Genomic DNA, 19848 nt, shown 5'->3' with positions numbered 1-19848 from the left:
AGCTTCATATTTAAGGTACGTAGATAGGAGTGGTATCGATCTTCTCATCTAACTCTGAGCAAAAAGCTAACAAACAAGGCATTCAAAAATCAATAAGTGGTGACTGGCTCATCACAAACAATTATTTATTCCTTCTGCTGAACTCAGCTGCTTCTGAAACGTAAACATTTAATTAAACATCACTCTCACAACTGCATTAGAAGAGTGTGTATAATGATTACTTTCATTACTAATTTATGAACTAATGCTTCTCTTTTCCTAAGTAATTAATAAACCGTTAATGTGTAAATATTTAATTACCAATTATTTTGTATAACTGCCTTTTAATCCAGTTAGTTTCAGCACTACATGTTAGAGTAATAAAACTGCACTTACACTTACTTGAAGAATGAATGTAAGAAAGAAAAGAGAGAGAGAGAGAGAGAGAGAGAGAGAGAGAGAGAGAGCGAGCGAGCTCTAAGCTAAGCTAAGCTAAGCTAAGCTATCCGGGCGCCTCAAAATTGAAACTTATTACTTGAAACTTGCCATTTCCAAACATTTGTAATGTTTAGAGCAGTGATTTCCAATGTAAATCTGAGGCACCACGAGAGATTTACAGGAAAGAAAAGCAGAAAGAAAAGAATAATTCTGTTACACTAACTGCTTATTTTTCTGGCTTTTCTCAAATTTTGCGAATTATGAATTACTGAAAAAACGTAATTCCTTAAAGTTTCTGAAATTAGTCAAACAAAGACAAAGGGTCTTGTTTAAATGAGTCACAAGGCAAAACAATTTGAACCACAGATTTAAAGAATAATGTTAAAATCCTCAGTAATAAACTAACAATTATGACACATTAATGTGTTGTAACAGATCATTTTATTAAAAAAAAGATGTATTTGTATAGATGCAGAAATGTTCAGTTTAAATACAATCTAAAATTAATCTTTTATATATTTATATTTTTTTCATAATACTGGGAATGGACTACTTTTAAAACAATTTGCATCTAGTAACAATCCTACGACCGAGTAGCAATTAGCACAGGAGCTACGATGGAAGCATATTGTAGAGTTTGTATAGAAATACACAGACAAAGCACAAACAATAAAACACACATATTTGCAAACTTCTGGTCTGTATCAACTCCTCATAAATAACGTAAATCCAACAACTGAACAAGGAGGACATTATTCATTGGTCACCTGTTCTTCTCCATTCTTAATAAATACAAAATACTTTCCTGATCAGAATTCCTATCACACGTGTGTTAGTTTGTCTGGAGTGTTTTCAGTTTGAGTCCTCGAGGCTGCTACTTTTCTGTTCTGAGCCGCAGTTGCAGAGTCGGCGCATGATGCTTTGCAGGCTGGGCTCCACGATACCGAGCAGGGGCCTCTGGGAAGGGTCCCCGTTCCAGCAGGCCTCCATCAGCTGCCAGCATTCCTCATCGAAACTGGGCAACCGCTCGGGTCTGGCTCCTGGGGGCGACGTGGACGACAAGTGAGACAGACAGAAACAGCAGAGTTTCCTCAGATAGTGAACATAAAGGCTTCCTGTTTGAAGACTGACGTGTCTTCTGAGGAAACGTTTTCTATCAACCAGTCCCAGAGTCTCTGTGCGCTTCCAAGGGGACTTTGATAGTAGATATGTGATTTTAACATGAAAGCTAAACTACTATCAAATCCGTCTCTGGGCATGAAATGTCAAAGGAAGCAAATCTTATAAGCAATCATTTCCTTAACGGATCTACAAATAAACACGTTAGAAGCATTAAAGTGTCACCAGACCACAATTTCCCCACTTGGATCCGTTTAACATTGATGATGCCGGCTGACTTCACCAAAAATTGTCCAATCAATAAGTTACAAGTTAGTCTGACAACGCCATGTTTACCGCTTCTTGTAAAACAATCAGTGTGAACACAAACCCAACTAGAATTAAACAGCAACAATATATAATACGTAAATACGTTTTTTTGTACCTTTTTTAACATTATTCCAGAGCTGGTCCTTACTGGAGCACTTCTCAAACGCTTCTGGGAGTTTCACTGAACCAGTGCAGAGGTACCAGAATAGGATCCCGAAGGCGTAGACGTCCACAGAGTTATCATACTTTCCTGCGAAGAGAAGAGTCACAATGGAGAGGAAACCTTAAAAAAGGCTGATATACAACATTCTTGCACAGTTAGGCATCAGTTCGACATATAATGACAAATTCATCTTCTGATAACATTGTGTACGTAAAAAGGTCACGTAATGGGTTTCCTGAAAAAATATGACTTAATCTTTCGTCAGCCACTAGTAACTGCTTGTTCAGATAGTTCTGACTGATTGAACAGTTTTAAGTTGTAAATCAGGGAGCTGCTTTATGATGAAACTACTGACTGTGTGACTGCTCAGTCATCGTACCTGTAAACAGCTCTGGAGCCATGTGGATGGGGGTTCCAACAATGCTGCCAGACATCATGGCCTCTGGTTTACAGAAGCCCAGGTCGGTGATCTTTGCACGGTTTTGTTTGTCCAACTAGAAAATGAATGTTCAATGCTTGTTAGACCACATAGCAAATAAAATAAAAAATAAATACACAATATAGTTGTTCAGTCATGTCTCGTTTATATCTACAATGTCTACAGCTACTTGTTCAAAAAGTTTGACCATTTCTGGAGGTTGACTCTGATGGGTTCAGCTTCTGTGTTTCAGTCTTTCAGACTTTGTTGTCAAAATATGCCCTTTTTCACTGCAGACATTTTGACTTGTCATAGCGGAAAAATCACAGTAGAAACTAACTTTGTTAAGTGTTGCAGTAAGCCATGCTAGTGAGAGGAGCTAGAACTAGCTGGAACTAGCTTATCTAGACGGAGGACAGTCTTTTTAATGTTAACAGTTACATCTTTGTTCTTCCTGCTGTGACATGTCTGCTGTTAAAAAGGTCTAGTGAGTAAAAAGTGTAAACTATTAGTTCCTCTCAACTTACCAGAACATTTTTTAGCTTTATGTCTCTATGCAAGAGTCCCTGACTGTGCAGGAAGCGGATCCCCTCCACCACATCCAGAGCGATCTGAAGTCTCTCCCTCAGTGATAAACCAGCCTGAAAGAGATGGAGTAAGAAAGGAAAACTTAACTGGAAGTGCGTGCGTGAGGTGGAAGATTACAGTGCTTTACCTATAAAACAATAACACATCTCTGTGCATTATCAAGTCACCTTCAGGCCCGTATAGAGGTCTCGGTGCAGTCGCTCCATGATGAGCAGCACAGCGATGCTGGAGCCACCTCCGTAGGTGTGATCTATCACAGAGCCGTGCAGGTCGACGAGTCGCTCATGCTTGGGCAGAGTCCTGAAGCAACACACATGCAAAGGAGACGAGAGGAAACTCCAATATTTCAGTCTCATGATCATAAAATAATCCAGTTTGAAGTAACAGTACATTAATGTATGTTTGTCCACTTTAAGGCAGCCTCAGCAAAGTTTCACAAAGTCCCACATCATGACGGGATGCAGGTGCAAAGACAAGGTGGCTGCAGGTTAAGACTTGTCAGAAAATGAAAAGGGTAAGATAACAGACAAGACGAGGCACGAGATACGATGTCGTTTTCCATAGTGATAACAATGATAAGACACTGGCACCTTAAAATGCTGACATGCCATGAAAACCCTCAAGGCTTTAACAGTCAAAACTATTTCTTGACATACTGGGTGGAGTTTTAGTAACAAGGCAACTGTCTAAAAATCTGCTGATCAAGCTGCTCACACTTTAAATTTCCCATGCATACCTTGTGGCTGTCAGTAAAATGCACTGCCAGCTGTGATGAGTGTTGGGTTTTGTACCTGTGGCAGTTTCACGTGAAGACTAAAAAAGCTGCTGGGATCATGCCCGAGCAGCTGTCTGTACAAGTATGACGGTTTTACACTCAATCTTATTAACTCACCTTGTGTAGTGAAACTCCAAAGCCAGGTCGTTCCAGTGTTTATCATCAGGCGGTACCACGGACTTTAAAGCACACGGGTAGCGTCCTCCCCAGCTGTCACACAAGTACACAACTCCGTACTGCCCGCGACCCAACTCTCGTCCGAGCTTAGGTTTGCCTGTCAGAAAACAATGCGGCCATTATTTAAACGTCTGAACACATGTTGCAGAGTTAAAAAGGAGGTTCTAAATTATATCTTCTTAAAGTGCCCAATCACTCAAAAATGTGTTTTACTTATTGTTCCTCTGCTTGGATGTTTAACCTTCACTATGCAGAGTAATGTATGTGCAAAGTTTGACACTAGAAGACTGTTTTCACATTCATCTGCTGAAGAGAGAAAGTTTCTCTGAGCTCGCCTGAGACCTAAGTTCAAGAACTTACGATGAAGTAGGAGGCATCTAATGTAGTAGTTAAACTTTTAAAATAGGAATGTAACAATACATCGCGAGACAGTTAAAGGTCCGGTGTGTAGGATTTAGTTGCATCTAGTGGTGCAGTTTCAGATTGCAACTCACTGGCTTCACCCTTAACTTCCAAGTGTGAAGGAGAAACTACAGTGGCTGCAGATTTTGTATTTGACAGTGGGCAGGAAGGAGTAGATGTAGTAGTATTTTTTCAGAATTTCTCACTTGGTTATTGAACTTTACACAATATTATTCAACGCAGAATATTTCTAGTTTTCTAGTATTTCAGGTTTTAAAAAATATGTATTTTGGAGATCTTTAATACAAAAGATACAACTTCTCAAATTAAAAAAACATCAGTTTTTGCAGAACTGTAAGCAGACTGCGAATTTCTCTTTGTGTGTGAACAGCTGGAGGGTTTGGTGGTGACTCACCATGCAGCAGCACATCCCTGAGGGAGCGGCTTTCCAGAGACAGGCGGGCCAGTCGAGGGGCGTGGTCCTTCCTCACACGCAGCCACAGGTCCTCAGTGCGCTCCAGACGCCCCGTGTGCCCTTCCTCCAGCTACAAACACCAACACATGACATAACATCTCATGGTTAGCATTAAGAGCAGCTGCTAAATGACTGGTTTTATTTGTTAACAGTTGTTTCGTTTTCGGAAGATGACATGTAACTGTTAAAGCAACCCTGAATGTGCCTTGTGTCAATCATCCTTTTTTTGGAGAATTTGTTTGAATTGTATCTTCTTAGTCCATCCTGGTCCATCTAATTCTGTCCTCTTTTCTTAAACTACATCATTAGGACGTCAGGAGGTGCAGTCACCATGGAAACTGTTGCCAAGGGTGACTGTCCTCATGTTCTCAGTGACTACTGCCTTGACCTCTGTGAAAATGTTATCATTTGTCAGACTAATGCAGAGCGTTACTCTTCGATGGGTTTTATTTTTTTTTTGTTGAATTCTCATCACTCCTGTTTGCTTTAGGCTCAGCTGGAACTTTAAAGTCAACATGGGAATGGACATACTGTACAGTTTGCTCACTAGCCAGCGACAGTCCATTAGTCTGAGTCACCATGTGTCTGTAGTCAGTGACAAACGGGTTTGAGCTATACTTCTTTTAAAAAATCAGCATGTTAACATTGTGTTCTGTTGTCTGGCATCTTGTCATATGATCCTTCCATCACAATCACACTAGTATCTTATTGATGCCTGAAAGCTGTAATAATAATTAAGTTTATTGTTATAATTAAGTTTTGAATTATTACTTGTTATTTTAATTATTTGCTTGGTAAAGTGTGCTGAGTTTGTCAATATTTCTAATGTTAGGTAACAAGTAAAACATTTTTTTGATGTGTTAAAGGACCAGTGTTTAGGATTTAGTGGCATCAAGTAGTGATGTTGCAGACTGCAACTTGCTGAACACTGCTTACATCTGTATTAATGAACTGGGAATTAGAACCTGCTGTGAAGTGTGTGTTCTGGGCTACTGTAGAAACATGGTGGTTCAACATGGCGGTCTCTACAGGAGGCGACTCGCAGTGTCTGTAGATAATAACAGCTCATTCTAAGGTTACAAAAACAAAAAACGATTCTTACATTCAGGTGATTATACACTAATGAAATCATACCTAAGAATATTATATTCCATTTCTGCCAATAGATCCTCCTAAATGTTTCACACTGGACCTTTAAAGGAAAATCATGACTATGAAGACCTCATCTGATCTCCATTCTGCTTTTATTCACTCAGATTTTGTCGTTTATGAACTGAATTGTCACAGTTCTGCTATCAAATTTTTTTTTGTCACAGACTGGCCAAAACAAGTGTTTGGGTCTGATGCTGTGTAGCAGATAATGTGCAGCAAAAACAATTAAATGAGACAGTTTGCATGCAGCAAGCCGTGGCATGCTTTGCTATACAGTCAGGAGTGAAAGCAGAAACCCTCATGTGCTGTAGCCGACTGAGCTAAAGAAAAAAAAAAAAAAAAAGGGAAAAACAGGGCCTGGAAATTTGACCCAAACTCGTCTGTAACTACTCTGACCATACTTCACTCACCACTCACTATCAAGCAATTACATCACATTGTCGCAACTTGGGGGATCTTACAAAGTGCTGAGTGTCTTTGTCATGTTTTCTTTTCAGGGCTGAAAAAGGACCCTGGTTTTAAATTCCTGTGTGACAAGGAAAGCTTTCCTCTGATAATCCTCCCTACTTTGCCTTTACAGCACGCTTTGTATTCACATTCATAACACCTCTATATCATACAGCATACTGACATACTGCAGGCCAGCTTCAATCTCTATTAGTCATGGACAGGAACGTGACATAACTATAATGTTAATTTATTGGTTGACTTGTTTACACTGCATTAATCACTCAGTGAACTATCTAAATTAAATTACGATATTTCTGTTCATCAAAAGCCCCGAACATACAAAGCATCACCCAACATCACCTCCTCTATAAGACTCCGACAATTAATCAGTGTGTTTGTGTAACTGCATTAGGGGCGAAGAATTCGAAAAGCATGGAAATGCAGTCAGTGATGTGACCCACACTGTCTATCATGTGATGATTATCATCATCGGGGCAATTTGACTGAAACAGATCAGTCAGGGACTTCATGGAGGCAGCTGCAGCTATTTGCATATTGGGGCCTAACAGGCGAAACAATTCATGTGAAGAGGAACAATTTGTTATAGCACGAGAGGGCCTGAGAGCCAATAAAAGCTGTCTGTAGAGATGTCACTGAAGACATTATGGAGCTGTCAGACAGTTTGTCAATGTCATTTGAAAGTGCATTAAAAAAAATAATAAAATAAAAAAATCATACCAGCCAAAGATACTCGAGGTTCAAAGGTTTTCGAGCCATTCAGGTAAATCACCGGGGATTTCACACAAAGCTTTTATTCTGGTCAGGTGATTAATTCAAAGTTACAAAGCAGAGAAGGGAATCCCCTGAGGTCCTTCACAGCTCTTTGGCAGAGAAATGTGTATGACAAAAGGACTAAGCTAAAGACAATAGTTAATGTTTAATTTATGGAAATGATCCATCCCCATGCTCTGTCACCTGATGTGTGAATTAGTAGTCTTAGAAGTCATGTTACATCAGGCATAGACTATCAGTCTTTGAGAGACTTTATATATATAAATATATATATATATATATATATATATATATATATATATATGTATGTTATATTCAAAATGATAGTGGGAATTCAACAGGGCACTGCAGGCGAGGCATTGAGAGAGAGTAGCGTAATAAAACAATAAAAAGGCAGCAGGAAGAAAGTTCACCTGGCGCAGAGATGCTGCAAAGGCCTCATGGGAACTGTTTAGGCGAGTCCTGAACTGAGAGCAGATGCTTCTGGCCAGTTTGGCAGCACTGAGACTTTCTATGGCGTCCTGGGCCACTTTCCGCTTCCACTCTGGTGTGATGCCAGGAGGGTTCACAAACGTTATCCTATGGATTATCTAGGAGCAAGACACAGAGTAAGAACACTCCTTCAGAAGTCCCCATGTGGGTTGAAACTCTTATGGCTGAATTTATTATATATTATACACTGACCTGTTTGATTTGCTCCCAGAAGAGTCTTGTGACAGAAGATCCTGAATGAAAAGTGACCTCCACATGATAGGCAGCATTTAATAACTGTGACAGAGGAGAACAATTGTAAATATGCAGGAAATGCTGTGAAAAAAGTGTCTCTGTTAAACTCTTTGTTTTGGTTTGATTCTGTTAATACACACTTAGGTTAAAATAGTTAAATAAATAGTAGAGAGAGAGAACAGGGCTGGTGAGTTGTCTGACAACCTATTTACTTTTATTTAACAATTTCATATTATTATTATTATAAAATGCAAAGCTTATAACCAAGATCAATAAATACGATCATACTGCTAACATTGAAGCATCTTCACAACAATAACATTCTTGACAAGCATACTAAATAAAGTTCCCGTTTTTTCACAAACTGCTGCCCACCTGTTTGAGGTGATTGGAAGTGATATTGTGGACGGAAGAATCAATGTGAGACTTCTCCAGACTGTTGAGACATCGCTCCAGAGTTCCTACAAAGCTCTCCCTCAGATAGTCCACAGAGCTGATCAGCTTATTCGCCACAGCCTGATTCAAACGAACCACTATCAGCTCCTGGATCTGGTGGATGCAGGACTTGATCTCCTTTGACGTAACAGGCTCTCCATTAGTTGTTACAATGATGTCTGCAGTTGACAGAAAAAAATTCATCAAGTTAATATGTATGTAATGTGTGTATGTAACCAAACTAGCACAGAGAAATCCTGATGAATTAATGCTGTCAGATATTAGTACGAAAGTCACTTGATGTTGAACAATGCACTGAGGCATGGGAACAACAGGTGATTTCACAACATAAGGGTTTGTATTATACCAAGTCTGGAAATAATAGATTACAATAATTTAATGTTAAAGAGACTGGGGAAATGTTCATGAGCAAAATATGTGGAGCTTTTCTCCCTGTCACTAGAAGAGAAGAGGCAGTCCTGCCCACAGTAGAGTTTAACCGCAGGCAGGAGAGAGCATTAGAGATCGAACAAACCACACTTACCACACCACTGCAAGTGCAACTAAAGTCCCTTGAACAAAAAGCCAATAAGAGTAATTATTTAATCCTCACAAAAGATCTAGAGATGACGTAAATAAACACTAAATACAGTTCCTTCAGATGACTCAGGTAAAAGGCTGCACTGAAGCAAAAAACACATGGGAGAGAAACTCCCTCCAGACAGCGACAAGACCAAAAAGATTACGGTCTTTTATTCAATTATTTAATTAAGGACGCTGTATTGCATTATACAGAGAAGTCTTTTGGTTATTTAGTCTACCCTCATCAGTATAAAAATAATAGAAACACATCTCTGTATAACGCAATAAAACTGAGCAGAACCACAAACTGCAGTCCAAAAAAAACTACTGAATGAAATCAACATCCCTAAAAGAGTTTCAGCAAAAACTGAACATTATCAACTTCATTAAGGTAAGATTCATTGCAGCATTGTTGTTTTAAAATGTGTTCGTTTTAGCTGGCAACTGACAGCACACTTTGGTTGGAATCAATAACTTGAGGTAATCTGTGTAGTTTTTGACGAGCAGAGATGCAGCAATGCACCAGAAAACAGGAAGTAGAAGACTGCCAGCAAGTTAATATGAATGTAAACCGAATGTAAACAGAAACTGTTTCTTAGAAAATCCGCAGATAAACCAGAAGACCAACTTCTTCGGAAAGAAGTAAAATACGCAATTAAAGTCTTTTTGCCGCTCACAAACGTTAAATCAAACCACTTCGTGGGCAGATTGTGAAATGCAGCTTGCTCAGACACGTCACTGCAGGTCTGACTAAAGCCTAAAAACATAAAAATACTATCCTTGAGTAACTGAGGCTGCACATAAGAAACCTCTGGCTGGTAAAGGAAAGTCACTTGTCTGTTTCTACTCCGTCAGAGACAGAGTGAGAGAATAGATAAAAATGAAAATAATCTGAATAGCCTGCAGTCTGGGTACCACGAGACATTTCTTTAATAGAGAAATGATAAAGAGGGAATCATTGTTCAGTAAGTTGAAGACGTAAGAGCAAAATAAAATCAAAGGCACACATGTGGTAATTTCTGAGTAATCCTATGTAAAACCACCAAATCAAAGTTACTGTGGCTCAGAGCAAATCTCATTTGGCGAGCTGCTGCTGCTGCTGCTGCCAGCACTGTTTCCTCATACAATTATCCCTGTGTAATGTCAATGAAAATTCAAAATATCATTTAATTTACAATGCCATATGAAGTTTAAATGTTAATGTGAAGTGATAACTAGAAAGCAGTCACATGTAGTTTGTTTACCCAAGAGAGAGAAAGCGAGAGAGAGAAAGGTAGAAAGAGAGAGAGAGAGGAAGTGGAAAGATACTTCCCTTCAGCCGGATCACTTCCGGAAATTCTTTCACAAGTGAAGTCATGTTAAATAAAATATTACTGCAGTGCTTTTACTTTGAAAAGAGGGTTTCAATTGTACTGAAATATGTGGATATGACTATCAATCAACCCTTTTACTGTCCTCTTATGCTAGGAGACGCACGTGGCTTGCGGTAAAAATATGGTGTAAGAATGTAACTGGGGACTATGGAGGGACTATGCTTCCAATTTTATATACAATACATATTTTTTGCAGAAAAAACACAAAAACATAGTCCACAACAATATTATACGATCAAACAGGGGCTTGATTTAAACGATTAAATCACTTGGAATAAAAAAATATTTACCAATTTAATTACACAAATGACTTGCTCATAAATACTTTAGCCTTTTAACAAGAAATAAGTAAATTAAAATGAAAAGAATCAGAGCTTGTTTCCTTATTTTGAAGTCACAATTTGAAGCATGTGAAATAAAAAAAACTTAGCTTAATAGTGTGTGTGTAATAAGCACTGCAAAGATTATTTGCTTGTTCCAAGAAGTCTGACAGCAGCAGAGACAACATCACACAAATGTATAAATCATCTTTACTGATCCCAAACCACAGCACATGAAAAAACAAAGTCAAAAGTCCGCCAAGGCCATTAAAATCACAGCACGTAAATCCATTAGTAATTTATTAGTAGTATGTATATACTACATCATAACAAACAATAAAAAAGCTACTTAAATTAAAGTACACAGATATAAAAAACCCAGTTGAGGCAATGTACAAAATAAAAATCATTTTGTGATTTAATTTGCATTAGTTTGCACGCTGTAAAACATTTATTTCCTTACTTTTGTAGCTTTAAGTTAATATTTATCTGGATTTTATTTGGTTTCTTCTTAAGACAACAAGGGTTGCAATGATCAAGAATCTGTTCATTTAAGTCTTTATTAAAACAAGTTAAAATTCTTTGTTCCATTATTAGTGCACCAACTCAAACTGTTTTTAATCATGTGATCTTTGTACATTCCACCACTCGAAACGTGGTAAAATTTTACAATAGCTTCCTTAATAATATAAAAACATCTTGATAACCCACAGGAGAGAAACCTCTGTGGCATTTATCCAGGGTGTTTATTCACTAACCTGTGAACTCCAGATTGGCAGCATCCTCCAGCAGCTGCTCCTTCATGCAGCTGAGTGTCTCCACAATCATCTCCTTCATCTCCTCCTGTTTGCGGTTAGCGATGGCCATGAGGGAGATGAAGAGTTCACCCTCTTTCTCACGAGTGTACTCCAGCCTGCGTGGTGTTATTTGCAGGTCCCTCTGCATGTCAAAGGCCTGCAGGGAAGTGAAGTAGACAGGACAAAGGTCTGTTGGGGATTTTTCAGGGGCATACTGCGCAGTCTAACACTAAGCATTTCTCACAGTGGTAGTAACAACTGTCACATGCTTGAATTTCCCTCGGGGTAACAATGAGACATACACACGAACAGTGCTAGGAGGCATCGTCCTCTCACCTGGTTGATGAAAAGATCTAGACAGCGACAATGCAGCCCATTAAGCAGGTTGGCAGCCTCCACCTGCTGGTTTTGAAGCACTTGGCGAGCAAACGGCACCAGCAACCGATGCAGTCGTTCGAAAGTCTCGCCGAGCATGCTCTGGGGCTTGGCACCCGGGGTGGGCATCTGTGTAGGGGCACCACAGGAGCAGTTTCCTGTCGGGTTACCGAGGAAGCCGAGAGAGAGAAGCTGCTTATGGAGGGCACTCTTCTCCCTCTCCTTTTCCTTCTCTGCACGACGGCTGGGTTCTGGGGAGGCTGCTGGCATGGTGTCAGGGATACGAACAAAACAGATGGGAAAGGAGAGCATTTCTTTGACCTTCCAGAGATCCGCCACCTGCTCTGTGCTTAGGGAGTCCTGGTTGATGGCATACAGTATGATGGGGATCACGTTGCGAGTGCAGTCTTCCAGGGCTTCTTCTATGGGCTGGACACTAGGACACGGCACCACCATGACCTTTGCTTCCTGGTGACGAACAACAAAGACACCACAAAACTTTAAGTTCAAGCCAATTGGTTTACACACAAGAAAATTATTAGGAAACCTGGTTCAGTAAAAAGCCCACTTCACCCAAATTAAACAACAACAGATTTTCATTTTCTTCATAAAGAAATACAGCCATGCAGACAACACTAGACACTACTTTAAAATGTTTGCTGCGATTTGTCACTGAACCAAAAATGGAGGTAAAAGGAACATAAAGCTTCTATAATTGTTGTTTTTAAATAATTAAAATGTATTAAACAAATTCATGAATGTATTTTTGAAAAGTGTTGCTCATTGCACCCCACTGATAATAATCACCTGACTATGCCGTTCCTCTCAACTCTACATAGTTTTTAGGCCTCTTTTAGCTCATTGTTTTGGTTTTAAGACTCATAACTTTACTGTTGATTCGTTCCCATCAGCTGTGAAAAAGTTCTAAAAATAAAAACAACTCTACGCTACCGGGTCAACACCAAATAACAGAGAGGAAGAGTTAGCGGCTAGCTGGTGAATATAGTGGGAGGATTAGTTGCTAAAGAGCAGATATTTCCCTCAGGAATTGGTGAAGACCAAAAACAGAGCTAAAAGATGAGTGAATATTGGACTTTAATTTAGCAAGTGGGCAGTATCATCACTCCAACTGAATGTTAACGTTGCTCCGTGCCTGCTAATGCTTCTAATATGTTTTGTGTCATTTAGATCAACCAATGTTTTAACTTCCAAACATAAAATGCAGAACAACAAGCAAATTAAAAGCAAAACTATAACCCCTGTTGTATGAAGTGCCCAAAGGAATTGAAACACGGTTTTCAAACCAATTTATGCCACAAGATGTTCAAAGGGATTCCACTGCAAAATGAAGAAGAAAAAAACACATCCATCACATGCTGCTTCTATTTCTGAACACATAGTGGAAAGTAAATATTTATGGCGGTCTTGGGAATGTCTGTGCCATGGTAGAAAAATGACACAAGTAAAAAGGTTTTCTTAACCCTTGCTAAATAACAACATTAACAAAATATTCTCAGAGACAGCTTCAGAGGGAGACCATAACGAGGGAAAAGACAGCCAGAGAAAAGAGGCAAAAATGACCAACAGCTACACAAAGGAGACAGTCAGTCCTGTCTCCAAGAAACAAGAGCTGAGCCCATCTGAGCAGTCTCTTTGGAACAAAGATAGCCTGCAAACATTTGTTCACAACCAATCAAAATCAATACAATGTTGCCTACAAAATTGCCTCGATACAGTTAGTTTACAACAACAACCCTCAAGTAACTGGCCTATTTTAAAGTTACTATGTTTCAAAGAGTGTCAGTATGAGTAACAGTATTAATGCTACTGTCTGACTCAGTTTTATAAATAAACACAGTCAAGACAAATGTAAGAAATAAGAATTTTCTTCCATTAATATATTTTAAGAGTGACTGCTAATATCACAGGCCTCTGCTAACAAGCAGACTTTCTTATGTGAATTCATGGAGCAGTAGCAATAAACGTAACACTATATGTACCTTAAAAGAATTTTAAAAACATGGCGACAGGATAGCACCCTTTATGTTGTGTGGGTGCTTAAGTTTAGGTGGAAAGCACAAGTAAAAAAAAAAAATAAATGAAGAGAAGGCTAATTAGCAAGTTGGTTCTCATCTGCTGGCCTCAAACAGGTTACTGCGATTATGGCAAGAGTGTGTGAATACCACAGTAAGCAGAGAGATTCTGTGCCTTCGTTTACTCCAACATAAACATGTTAATCTCTTATTCATTCAGCACAAACTGAGTGCTGCTTTAGTTTGAGACAAACCTGTGTTTAAAATCCTGGTTGATGGAAATTTGTAGATTAGCAAAGTAGCATTTGATGTTCTTTGAGCATGGGAGAAAACAGCAAACAAAAAATGAAAGTAATCCTCATACACATTAAATTGTTCTGCCTCTCATCTATGACAAAGTTTGTATTATTATTACAAACAATAACTCAACTACTAAAGCCTCTGAGGTCCTCACAAGCAAGCGTGACAAACTTTTTGGCCCAAATACGGGATTGCAGATCCCACGCAGTTCAGTCAACAGAAATGTGCCTTCTAGGCGTTCATCTATTGTACTTGAGATAAGACACTCAACTTTACCAACATGCTGTTTGTGTACAACACGATGACAGACAATGAAAAGAGCTTCTATACCAAGGGCTTTACCAAGCAGTGTCAGTAATACATTAATATATAACTTTTAAACGTGAACTGTAATTCAATTATTCACACTATAATGTGTGTCAACATTAGTACAAATTGAATGAACAAAAGTTGTCAATAGGTCTTCTCCACACAGCTACAACAAAATCCTGACTTTGGTTATTCAAAAAAACAAAAAGGGTTTTTTTTAACAACATAAACAACCAGTGTCCCAGCTTTCAGTTATAACCATGACAACTTCATCACAGCAAAAGGGTTTGGGATTTTTTAACATGACCTAGTCATGTGAATCGCACCAGACCAGTGGCATTACGTAAGGGGGTTGGGCGGGTGGGCTGCTCTGAGGCAGAGCCTAGTTTCTGGGGCTGTGTGATGCTCACTGAGGGGCCTTGGTGTAAAGGATTAGAGACTACTTTCCTTGTGTCACACATAAAAAGGAATGACTACAATTCTTACACCATGCTAAATCAATTCACCCCCACAAGATATTGTGATTTTCAAGTTGCACTGAAAGAAGACCAGCATGAACACAGCACTGTGTCCCAACAATTCTTCCCTTCTCCACGCAAATTCAACACTGACCTGTGAATCTGTTTTTAAAAACCTCAACGGGATAAAAGCAACTGGAAAAGAATGTATTTCTGAACATTAACACAAATCAGGTAAAGTAAAACACTCAACAGCACAGGAAATAATCAGCTCTGCTCAGTAATCTGTTTGTAAGCTAAGCTATGTGTGAAGACAAAGGCTACAGGAAGAAATACCAGCACACCAGCAGTTAGGGTTAGGCCATGTGACTGAAATGAATGACATAATTAAAGGGCTGTTTATTTGTGCCAATATACAACAACATAATTCACATATGTAAAGATTAGAAAAGATGTTGTTTTTCACATAAAACTAATAATAACATTAATTTACTTAATTAGTGTGCCTTAAAAGAATCCAAACCTCATTTAAAAAAAAAGTGGTATTAAAACAATTTTACTTCACTATATAATCACAATATAACTATTAGAAAGGATGGCTGTAATTATTATTCTTAGTCTTCACATTGCTGCCATCTGCACATACAGATCCAGGGAGTTTTTTGTTTTCATTGCTTAACAAAACACTGTGGTATTTGTCATGTGTAGAAATTATGCATATAGAATGTGTGTATATAGGTGCTGTATTTGATGCCTCGCTTGTGGTTTGTTGTGTGTATATATATTTATGTGAGGTTATGTACAGACTGAGCCAACAAATAATTCTTGAAAGGACAATAAAGAATCTATCCATCCATCCATCCATCCATCCATCCAAAGCGATATTCACAAACATACATAAAGAAAATGGAGGATTAGGCAAATGTGTCAGAGATAGCCTAATACAAGGACGTGTGGGCATATGCAAACAAGTTAATTCATTGAATACATGTTTTTTTAATAGTAAATTAATCTAATTATTGATAGCATGGGTGTACCATATTAGAACTGGAAAACAAACTAGTAATGTGCTGATAATGTCATTAGCCTAATTTCATCAGTTCTGCTAAAAGCTTTTCCAGAGTGTTTTAGAGACCACAATTTTAGTTTTTAAATCAAAGCATGTACTTCTGCCTCAGCTCACCTTCACTCTACATCTTCTTCCAAAAATCAGGAAGTGAGCAACATTATACATGGTTACTGTATGTACCTCAACTCTGAATGAAAGTTTGTTCATTCCAGCTATGAGACCCAGCATTGAGAGAGTAGATCTAGTAGGTATCACACTGTATCCATGGCCTACCTGTAGCAGTGGGTGATGGAGAGTGATCTCCAGCTCAGCTAGCCTGTGGGCCGGATCCTCACATTCCTCGTGAATCTCCAGGTCCTCCATGGGAACCGTATCCCAGCGGCCACAGTTGGCCGCCAGCTGATGCACCAGTTCATACTGGCCAGGCAGCGCCAAGCTGAGCCGCGTCTGCCTCCCATGGGTGAAACACAGCTTCCGCCTCTTGCAGACTCCCTCGATTCCTCCGCAAGCCTCTCCGGCCTCAGGGCCCAGTGGCAGCAGCCTCTCCCCCAGAAGGCAGTTGAGCAGCTGGTAGCGGGCAGCACAGTCCTGACCTAGCACCAGGATGTATGGGGCAGCGCCCACGGTGTTTCGTAGGAACTCTTCCTCATGGCTGGGAAAAGAGATGAAGCTAAACTGGCCTGAGGAAACAGAAGATGTTTCTGTGATGTTCAAAGGTGGACTGAGTACAGAACTTGGTTTTTCAAAACTTTATCAGTAACCCTGAGAAACACTGTTCACTCCTGGAATTTGGGACCTTTTTAGGAACTCTTGGTCAGCACTGTAGGCAGAATTTGGGCATTCAATGACACATTATCCTTTGTAGCTGAGCATCACTTCCAGAATATACAGTAGATTATTGTTCCATGATAGAGATATAGAGATATTAAAAATCTGATATCATTCCACGGGCTGTTATTTCCTGATCTAGACTTAAGATCAGCACACACAGAAGAACCGATTCAACCTTATTATTGAGGGTCTAAGACATAATCCTCAGTGGTGCTGAGTCACAGTGTAAAACAGTTATATAACCAAAGAGAGGAGAGAGTAGCAATGGCCTACTTTAATATTGCATAGTGTATATACCCTTTTATAGTTTTTATTTTGTGATATCTTGCTGTTCCTCCTCTTCTGTACTCTCTTTTGCACTACATTGCCCTATGCTGCTGTGGGTGATCAATAAAGGAACATCTTATCTTATCTCATCTCATCTCACCTTATCTTATCTTATCTTATCTTATCTCATCTTATCTTATCTTATCTTATCTCATCTCACATTCATATTCCAGTGCATTTCTTTCTAAGATACATGTGATTTTACTGTAACTGTAACTCTAATCTAGCATTCAACCCTCGTGGCCTGACATGACGCAGTAAAGCCTATTGTTTCAGTGTTTGACAGATTATGCGTAACCTCAACAGATCAAAATCTATTGTATCATCCTTCTGTACTATGTGATACACATTTTTGTCCAGATAAGTAAGTGTAACCAAGACATTGCAAGATGAATCTAGTTAGCAGGTGAAGACATGGGTTTAGCTCTGCCCATGAAAGGCAACATTATGGTCTCCTTTTTTCTGTTGATTATGACTAATCTTAAGATTAACATTGTTCATTCAACACCGAGGGAAATTATTTTAACCCTCTCCGTGTATAAGCCACTCCTGCAGATGTGACGCATTACATTTTTATCTGCATACCATCAACTGTTGTGCATTTTAATCAATGTTTCATAGAAATAAGTATCACGAATCATGTGGGCAAAAAAATCTTACAAAACTCATGAAATGTTAGAATATATAAAGCAGTGAAACACATTTTATAAAACAGTTGTAATGGAGAAATGTGGTACAACTATATATAGTAGACAATATAATATACATATATATATATATATATATATATATATATATATAATGTTATGATATTAAAATTTGTCCACACACACAGGGCTCAATTAATTGAAAATAGAAGAATGAGTGTCTGACATCCCTTCAGCCGGGTAGTGAGGGCAGAAATCTCAGCATATTTGGAGCACTTAGTCTGCTCATGCTTTTGAGAGGGGGCTTAATCTCTTTAGTTTTCACCAACCCTAATTAATGCATTTCTTTCAGTCTACGTCTGGATGGAGAAATCACTTGGCAGCAGCAACTTGTTAGTTCTTTTTTTTTTTTTTTTTTTTTGTTTCGCTGCAGGTCGAGATACAGAAGTAAAACACAGCCATGGATATGTTAATGCAACAATCTAGGATGCTTTTAAACACACACACATTGAGGTGCACAGCAGGGATGTGGCTGCTGCACGCTGTTCACACCTACCTGCCTCCAGAGAAGCTGAATCCGAGCTCATAGTTGATGCACAAGCATTGCTGTAATTCTGCCTTATTTCCCGGAAGAAAGCGTTAGTCTCCTTCAGGTTCTTCTTTAGCTGTATGGTGTGTTTGTTGTAGCTGTTAAATGTCCTTGTCAGTTCCCGAGCTAAAGGAGTCGCTTTCTGCTGTTGCACGTTTCCCTCCATGGTCACCAGGTCGAGCTGCTGCTGCTGCTCTTTCCTACTTGTTGTGATTTACAAGGTTTAAAGCAGGTGCCAAAGTCAGAATCAGTCCTGTTACCACACCTTCCTCGTTAATAGTTAGTAGTCATGTTTGTCCACCTGCCAGGCCTCGGCAGATCATCAACATTAGTGTATTAGACAGACAACAGCCCCGACAGTGGGGCTTTGCCTTTGTGTTGTTATGATACTGCAGCTGACCAGCACAGCTAGCTTAACTGTTAACTGTCTCGATGCGAGATTTTAAACAATTAGCTAACAAAGTGAAACCGCTATTTCGGCATCTTGTGTCACCTTTTTTTTTCTACTTCACAACCGACCGACTGGCTGTCTGCAACCACTGAGGAGTGTCTTAAAAAGAAACACTTTAATGTGTTGACGCCGTTGAAACAGTTGCGCCAGCTCGTCTCGGCGACCCCAGATCAGGTTAGCGCTGTTAGCCTGAAGGCATCTCCTGCCCGTCCTCGCCTTGGCCTGGCACTGAAGACATAACGTCGGCCTTTAACTGGAGGTAGAAAGTCCAGGGCGCCGTTTCACAGCCATACAGCTCCGGGTTTTAGACAGAGAGGGGGGTCCCACAACTTCTGACAGTTGCCTCTTTAGTTAAACGACAGCGATGAAACGTTTTCCCGATGAGACTCCGCGGGGGGAAAAGATCTTCCTAAACTGGCTCCGGCCCGGAGAAACCAGCGGACATCTTCCACCCTGGAGAGCGAACGACAGCACGGCTGACTGGAGGAGCTCGCTCGTTTCTTCTCTCCCGTGATGAAGATGAAGAGGAGGGTCCGTGCTGGTGCAGGGCGAGGTGTGTCCGAGCCAAGTTACATAGCTGGGATCGAGCAATCAAATCACTGCAAAACAGAAAGTCGACACGGCCAAAGTTAGGGACAGAGGAAAGGGCGGTTCGGGATGGCGCGGTGCAGTCTGGGAAGTGTAGGAATATTGGTGTGTGTGTGTGTGTGTGTGTGTGTGTGTGTGTGTGTGTGTGTGTGTGTGTGTGTGTGTGTGTGTGTGTGTATCAGAGGCTACTTTAGAGTGTGTGAGTGGGGGGGATTAGTTTGTAGGTAATGTGTTTCAATAAATGCGATGTCACAGTCTCAAGTGCCAGAAAAAAAAACAGAAAATAGATGAGATGTTAGGATGACAAAAATTCAAACACTCAAAGCAGGGTCAAAACTACTGTGAAAAAAAACTACTATGTAGAATTTAGGAGACAACATACATTTTAAAAAAGTCAAAAG

General features: G+C 39.7%; 1 protein-coding gene across 1 annotated transcript; it reads right to left on the bottom strand.

Annotated features, from left to right (window-relative positions):
• Positions 1 to 839: 839 nt before the first annotated feature.
• dstyk (dual serine/threonine and tyrosine protein kinase) lies at positions 840 to 19510 on the bottom strand. The gene is made up of 14 exons (XM_051416363.1): positions 18376 to 19510; positions 16288 to 16694; positions 11807 to 12313; positions 11432 to 11627; positions 8339 to 8577; positions 7922 to 8005; positions 7651 to 7827; positions 4784 to 4913; positions 3907 to 4063; positions 3182 to 3314; positions 2954 to 3067; positions 2388 to 2502; positions 1961 to 2095; positions 840 to 1457 (listed from the first exon to the last, which is right to left on the bottom strand). The coding sequence occupies exons 1-14, from the start codon at positions 18572 to 18574 to the stop codon at positions 1270 to 1272; spliced, it is 2781 nt and encodes a 926-aa protein (XP_051272323.1). The 5' UTR covers positions 18575 to 19510; the 3' UTR covers positions 840 to 1269.
• Between the last annotated feature and the right edge of the window lie 338 nt (positions 19511 to 19848).

This window comes from Dicentrarchus labrax, unplaced genomic scaffold (assembly GCF_905237075.1).
Source record: "Dicentrarchus labrax unplaced genomic scaffold, dlabrax2021, whole genome shotgun sequence".
NCBI lineage: Eukaryota > Metazoa > Chordata > Actinopteri > Moronidae > Dicentrarchus > Dicentrarchus labrax.
Note: the sequence above shows the minus strand (reverse complement) of the source record. Positions and strands in the feature narration are given on the sequence as shown.